General features: G+C 38.8%; 2 protein-coding genes across 2 annotated transcripts in view; both read left to right on the plus strand.

The window, feature by feature from the left end:
- Positions 1-2,157: 2,157 nt before the first annotated feature.
- LOC132175653 (glycine-rich cell wall structural protein 1.8-like) lies at positions 2,158-3,082 on the plus strand. The gene has a single exon (XM_059587663.1). It carries the CDS (start codon positions 2,178-2,180, stop codon positions 2,889-2,891), a length of 714 nt encoding a protein of 237 aa, XP_059443646.1. The 5' UTR covers positions 2,158-2,177; the 3' UTR covers positions 2,892-3,082.
- Positions 3,083-6,331: 3,249 nt separating this feature from the next.
- LOC132175651 (glycine-rich cell wall structural protein 1.8-like) overlaps positions 6,332-7,826 on the plus strand; it is a 2,110-nt gene continuing 615 nt past the window's right edge. The window contains exon 1 of the mRNA XM_059587662.1: positions 6,332-7,256. Coding sequence (XP_059443645.1) covers positions 6,340-7,256 — 917 coding nt within the window. The 5' untranslated portion in view covers positions 6,332-6,339. The remainder of the gene's footprint in view (positions 7,257-7,826) is intronic.

Genomic DNA, 7,826 nt, shown 5'->3' on the forward strand with positions numbered 1-7,826 from the left:
AAAAGATAAAAAAATATATTTGAAAGACAAAGCAAAATATTTATAGACAACAAAACAATATTACTCGAAAAAAAAATCCTCAAATCTTATGCCCGATTCTTATAAGAATCTTTTTGGTTCATTAATTCTGTATCTTACAACTTAACCACTGATTCTCTTGCATCAAGGTTTCGTTATTCTCATTCCTCCTGCTTTTTTTTCCCTATTTTGGATAATAAGTGTAAGAGGTGAGTATAATAATAATAAAAAAGTACAACAACAATTCAGCACTTGGGTGGACGGCAACGAATATTCAAAACACTAATGAGCATCTAAAGTGGAGGCCGGCCTATAGTAAAATGCCCACATTGCAGGGTTGCAAAAATGTATATTGACTTTGATTATCACATCTTTCCTATTTCAAACTGCAATTATGAATGATTGAATGGCTTCAGAAACTACTCCGGCCAGGAAATCAGAAACACCACAGCCAACTTAATTAGAATGTTGTCTTTATCAACCCCTGTTGATCACTTACATGTTGTCGTTGCAAACAGCAAGGGGAAATGCATTGACATTGAATGCATATGAGACGTGCCGTTTTAATTAATCCTACAAGTGAAACAATATATATATATATATAGGCGTGAAACAATATATATGTATTTTAAATTAATCCTACCCAAAGTAGTGATTTTGGGTAGCTTCATGCATGTTTAAACCAACGCGACCAACAGAATAATTAATACAAAACGTATTAATATTAGCCATGTGTAATATGGTTAGCTAAGGGATTAGTGCTGATAATTGCTAAGGGATTAGTGGCTAGCTAATCATTATGTACGTACATATATTAACTTATCTGATCATCACCACTACAAGAAGATTCGAGTTCAATAAGAAGAAGAGATATATGCTCTTGGAAAATCTCCTCCTACTACTCATTTAATCAGATATACATTGCTTATTTTATTCATATGACATGAGCAGTCATGTATGAGTCACAATTAGAGATATATACACTTAATTTGTATCATCAAAAGATCGCATAAACATGATTAATTAATCAATATATATATACACACACACGGCTGGCTCAAAAACCGACACTTGCTAGCTCTTAACGTTGTGGACGCCGGCGAACGTGGACTTAGGACCTGCCTATTGGGGAGTCTTTGGCAGCCTCAAACTTTTTTAAAATGCTCAGAAAAATAGTACTTTTGATGCTCTCACCCTGTCAAATATGTAGTTTCCAACCCCATATGACAGATTTCTATTTATGTCATATCACTATATGACTTATAGCATGTAACTTTTATATATATTTATACTTTTGTATACATTTATGAATTATGACTTGCAGCATGTTTGAGTGTGTATTTGATCGGCTTAAAAGTATGTTTAGCACTCTAAAAATTTGTTTGGGAAAAAAAAAAAAAAAGTACCTGTTTGGTAAAAGAAAATTAAAGCTCTTTAAAGGGTTTAAAAAAGCCTAAAAATGACCAAAACGTACTTTTGACAAAAGTTTAAAAATAAAGCTTTTGCCAAAAAACACTTTTTGACTTAAAAACTTTATTTTTCAAACGCAATCTCAAACACGCTCAGAGCAAGAAATTAAATTTAAGAGTTTTTTTTTTTATTTTTTTTTATTTTATATAAACACATGTGCACACACATACATGAAAAGATTATGCATTTAAGTGCTTATTTATTTAGGAAAGTTTGAACCCTTTACACAGAAATTTGTTGGTTCTGCCCCTGGCAGGTTTGTTCAGATTAATTGACTATACTATTGCCAAGTAGCCATATTGTTGTTAGCTCAAGCCACAAAAATAATGAAGAAGAAAAAGTGAAAAATCATCAAACTGGCCAATGCATGGTGTGAAAAGGATATAATGAGTTGGAAATCCATCAAACACTCAAATTGGTATAAGGAAAATTAGGTGTATAGAAACTCTGTCCAATTAACAAAGTGGCTATATATGTACGTTTTGCGTAAATGTGGGAGACAGCAGAAGCACACTAGTGGCGGAGCTGCAAGTGTGAGTGTATACTTGTGTTGGACCACCTTGTGGGACTCCCAAAATACCTTTTCTACTATAGATGCTCTTTTGGACCGCCTTCCCGTTCCTATATATACCCTCCCTCCCAAGCATTGTAAACCATCTTTGTGGGACTTCTAGCTGCATTTTGATCCCATGGCTAGTCACAAAGTTCTTAGTGTTCTTTTCTTTGTGTCATTGGGTTTAGTTATTTGTTCTGCGACTAGAGCCCTCCTCACCCTTGATGGTGGAAATGTCCATGTCGGCTATGGTGCCGTAGGAGAACGAGGTGTTGCTGGCTATGGAGGTGGTGCTGGTGGTGGAGAAGGTGGTGGTGCAGGATATGGGGCTGCAGGCGGAATTGGTGGTGGTGGCGGTGGTGGTAGTGGAGGTGGAGGTGGAGGAGGAGCTGCTGGATATGGTGGTGCTGGATATGGAAGTGGCAGTGGAGAAGGAGGTGGTGCTGGATATGGTGCTGGTGGAGCACACGGTGGTGGAGGCGGTGGAGGAAGCGGTGGCGGTGGTGGTGCTGGTGGTGCAGGAGGTGCTGGTTATGGAAGCGGAGCAGGAAGCGGTGCTGGTAGCGGCTATGGTGCTGGGGGAGACCATGGTGCGGGTGGAGGAGGCGGCGGTGGGAGTGGTGGTGGTGGCGGTGGAGGTGCTGGTGCAGGAGGAGCACATGGAGGTGGGTATGGTAGTGGTGAAGGAGCTGGTGGAGGCTATGGTGGTGGAGCTGCTGCTGGTCATGTTGGTGGTGGCGGCGGCGGCTCTGGTGGTGGCGGTGGCGGTGGTGCAGGGGGTGCAAATGGTGGATATGGAGCAGGTAGTGGGAGTGGAGAGGGTGGTGGACATGGTGGCTACATCCCTTAAAAATTCCTTGTCACTACATAATTTGCTAAGACGAATTAATGTGTCTTCTTACGTTCTCTAATATGAGCAAAAAATAAGATTAGTATTGATAAGAGGATGCTTATAATATCTAAGTATTGTATGAATGCCAGAGAGATGCACTCAAAGGCTGTATCTAATTCTAATCATGAATATGCAGTCTTCTTTTTTTCTGTCTTTTGGTTATGGAATTGGTGCAATATTCAAGTGATGAAAAATCTCAAAACTTGATTAATCCAAATTATAAGAAAATGACTGTACGTGCACTCGTGCCAAATCAAGTTAATTAATTACGTGCATGCTAATCATTACCCTAATGGGATATGAGGAATGGACCTTAATTCGAGGGTGATGATGTACGTGCACTTCAATTCCACACTAAAATATATATGGAAAGGGTTTTTATCTTATGATGGTTACGAAGATAATAATATTATCAAGAAACTAGTGCGGTGGTGGAGGTATTATATATAATTTTATTAGAAAGTGTATTTTTCTTTCATAAATTTTCTTTGTATATTAGTTTTCAGAAAAACTAACCACTTATTTTATGAATAAAGAATAATATCTTAGCCCTAGTGTATTCGAATCCATATATTAATAGGGTTTAAATACATGGATAAATTTGTGTATACAAAAATTCTTCCATTTTTTTGTTTTGTTTTATTTATATATATTTTTGTCCATACAACAAGAAACAAAACATCCCCTTACACTTTCCTACAGTGTACTCCGTCGGTGGCGTTTGGAGGCTCTCCACGGAGGAAATGCATGGACAATGGCTTTATAAACTGACATGTCTATTTTTTATTAGAGAATACAAATGACTTGATTTGTGCCAAGATCTTATAAAAATTATTCAGGTCCAATAATAAACGCTCTTAAAGGAGTTTAATTAAATGACTTTAAAAATCATATTCAAGACACGGGGGCTTTAGGCTTTAGCATATATAGGAGCAGTGAGAAGTAAGAATTTTGTAGAAGGGAATATATGTGAGGATTGAGCCCTCGCTATCAGTAACCCCCATAGCCATCAGTATCCCCCATATTGGTTGGCCACGAAATGTCTCGTCTAGATCTCCCTCAGTGAGACGCTTTCGCAGTGCATGCAAGAGGGATAATCGAGATATTCAAAGCGTAACAAACTGTAAAACCCTTTTGCCATCACTTTCAATGAGTGTGACAACTCTCTAGCTATTATATTCCTAATGGTGCAAGTCTTGAAGATTAATGTACTTCATTCCTCCTATATATTCATGACTGCAACATGGAATTCCTCACCACTACTAACGGTGCTGCCTTGTAAAAATGCTCAAATCTAAACCGGCCCCTTCATCAAATCTTTAACTTTAGGGTAATTCAAATATACTTTAACACTCTCTAATCCAACTTCAATTGAATAGTATTCTAGCCCTAGTTCCTCTTTCTAGGACGGAGTCTGATTAGCCGATTAAATTAATGTATAAAGATAATATATTAAGGTCTGTTTGAGTTTGCGATTTCAAAAATCGCGATTTAAAAATAACGATTTGAAAACGTGGTTTTTAATAATACAGTTAAATGTTTGGCAAAATCATGATTTGACCTTTAAAATCGCAGTTTAGTCTTTAAAATTATACGATTTATAAAAAAAAAAATACCTCCTTACTTGCGATTAGAAAATGTAGATTTTTTGCATTTTCAAATCGCAATTTTTTTTTTAAAATGTAATTACAAACAATTTATTAGTAGAATAATTACAATCTAACTCAATAACGTGATGATAAAAATTAGCCATTGGATCAACACTTGAATTTTTTTTCTACAAGTATTGATCAAAATACTGATTTTTACTGCCAAATCATTCAGTTATATGACAATTATTATTTTTTTATGACGGAAAATCCTTCCAAGGCAGAGCTATTTCGTGTCTCCCCTGTCAAGCAAACCCTGGACCCGTGCAGAGTGCCCCCTCCACCTGAATTAGGTAAGACTCCAGCTTTGCAACCAAGGCCCATACCGCTTGAGTCAACCCCTTGAAATTTAATTGTATGACAGTTGAATAGAAATCTACTACATAGTACACTCTTATCCTTCATTGCTTGTCTTCCTTAAATTATAGGTGCTACATTCCACTCTTTATCATTATTTTGGTATTTATTTGACGTTTTAATTCAAATCTTTCTTAATTAAAAAAAAAAGTGCTTGCCAACCACCTATTAGCAAAGGACAACCGAAACCCAACGAGGGAATTGATTTTAGAGAAATGCTTTTTTGATTCTGGCTTCTATCTCTACTTAATTAGCGTACTCCATCCATTATATATATATATATATATATATATATATTTTACCTTTTTAATTGAGGAAGGATGGAGCATGCCAAGAAGTATACACAAGATGGGCGCAATTATGCAAGGAAGCATTTCTCTTAATTCTAAGCCTGACAAGTAAAACAATGCAATGGTACACATTAGCGAAGTGATCATAAAATAACGATTTGAGAAATGCATTTGAAAAAAAATGCTAGTTAATTTGAAAACGTGAAAAAAATTCACATTTTCAAATTGGAAGGGAGAGGTGCGTTTTTAAAGGTCAAACCATAACTTTGAAGGTCAAATCATGATTTTACCATACCGTTAATTGCATTTTTAAAAATTACATTTTAGTAATTCGCTATTTTTGAAACCATACATTTTAAAACCACTAAACCAAATGGACCAAAGAAAACGAGGTCGTATTAAGTCAGCAGTTTACACCCATTAATTGAGAGGTAAATGATCAGGAACATTTCTGTTTCTAATGGGCAATTGTAACGTGATAGGTGGAGGACAGCATAATCACACCACTAGAGTGAGGATACTAGAATTATAGTGTGTATAGTGTCTATGTAATCCAATATTGGGCAACATTGTGTGGACAGTACTGCCCACCTTCTCTCTTGCATGTGCATGCTTCGATCAATCATTCTCTGTGCAATAAACGCGGCTTTGGAACCTCGTTAATTAGGTTTTATTAGAAATTTAACGTTGGAAGTTCCCTGCATGCGTTGTTTTTTTAGATATTGAATTCATTAGTTAGGTTTACTTTACAACAAACATTAACGAGTACTGTGGAAGGAATATTATTGAGTCAGCTATCGTAAGCACCCATTGAGAGGTGAAGGATAAGGAAAGGTTAGGTTTTTTCAAACTCAGGCACTAAAAATGGCTTTCTAAGTTTAGTTAGATATGGAGGACAGCATAAACACACTAGTGAATCAAAGCGTAAGGAGTTCTGACTGAATTTGATCTTTTTGTGTGTGTATCTTGGGCCACATTGTGTGGATGGCTATCTTCTCTACCATGTGCTTCAACTACTCCCTGTCAGTAGATGCGCTTTGGACCTATTGCTATATATAGCAACTCTCCCTTGCATTTGAAAATACGGTTGTGGGATCGAAACATATTCCCATGGCTAATCACAAAGTTCTTAGTGTTTTTGCCTTTGTGTTACTGGGTTTAGGCATTTGTTCTGCAACTAGAGCCCTCCTCACTCTTGAAGGAGCTGGCCACAGTCCTGGAATTGGGCATGAGGTTGGTGTTGGGTATGGTGGTAATGTTGGTGGAGGTTATGGTGGTGGAGGAGGTGCAGGTGGTGGCTCTGGATATGGAGCTGTAGGGGACCACGGTGTTGTTGGCTATGGAAGTGGTGGTGGTAGTGGAGAAGGTAGTGGAGCGGGCTATGGAGCTGCTGGTGGACATGGTGGAGGATATGGAAGTGGTGGTGGTGGTGGAGCTAGTTATGGCACAGGAGGCGCTGGATACGGATCTGGTGGTGGTGAAGGAGGTGGTGCTGGATATGGAGCTGGCGGAGAACATGGGGCAGGATATGGTGGTGGTGGAGGAAAAGGTGGTGGCGGTGGTGTTGGGTATGGTGCAGGGGGAGAGCATGGTATTGGTTACGGAGGTGGTGAAGGAGGTGGTGCTGGATATGGAGGTGGTGGAGAACATGGGGCAGGATATGGTGCTGGTGGTGGAGGAGGAAAAGGTGGTGGTGGTGGATATGGTGCAGGAGGAGACCATGGTGCTGGTTATGGAGGTGGTGAAGGAGGAGGCCACGGTGGCGGCTATGGTGCTGGAGGAGAACATGGTCCTGGCGTTGGAGGTGGTGGTGGTAGTGGTGGCGGTGGCGGTGGTGGAACAGGATACGATGCTAGTGGAGTACATGGAGGTGGATATGGAAGTGGTGGGGGATCTGGTGGAGGTATCGGTGCTGGAGGCTATGGTGGTGGGGGTGGAGGTGGTTCTGGTGGTGGTGGCGGCTATGGTGCTGGAGGTGAACATGGGGTAGGATATGGAGGAGGCAGCGGTAGTGGCGAAGGTGGTGGCCATGGTGGCTATTCTCCTTGAAAATTCAATTGCACCATCACATTGTCTTAAAAGGAAACTTGTTACTTCTCACCCTTGCTATTCAAAAATAAGGTTAATTTGGGTAGGAAGTAGCTTATAATAAATTATATAATTAAATACTTTAATATGCACGTAAGATGAGTGTACTTCAAAAAGTTGCAGTGTATAATTGATATCAATTGCTCTTGTTCTTGTTATTTAACTGTGGTTTATGCAATTTAAATTAATTAATAATCAGAATTCTATGATAGCCTTGTAGAGAGAGAGAGAGAGAGAGAGAGAGAGAAGAAGAAGAAGAAGAAGAAGAAAGAAAGAAACAACAATCAAACAACCTAGGCCTGAGATCGATCGTGCCATCCTAAAAGGTTGACTCTCATCCTAACTCACGAAATGATCGTTACGTACATGAAAATGATATAATGGGGTACTTAATCAGAAATCACTTACGTAATATGTTTTAGCCAAATCAACCTTAAAAAAGTAGGACCATGCACCTCGTAAGTTCGTGGTAAAACAAGATGCATATTACAGTTTTAGTCGTACGTTGG

The sequence above is a fragment of the Corylus avellana genome, chromosome ca3 (genome assembly GCF_901000735.1).
Source record: "Corylus avellana chromosome ca3, CavTom2PMs-1.0".
Lineage (NCBI taxonomy): Eukaryota > Viridiplantae > Streptophyta > Magnoliopsida > Fagales > Betulaceae > Corylus > Corylus avellana.

What these genes read in the sequence shown, in the direction of transcription:
- LOC132175653 (XM_059587663.1), top strand. Translation starts at nt 2,178, where the DNA reads ATGGCTAGTCACAAAGTTCTTAGTGTTCTTTTCTTTGTGTCATTGGGT.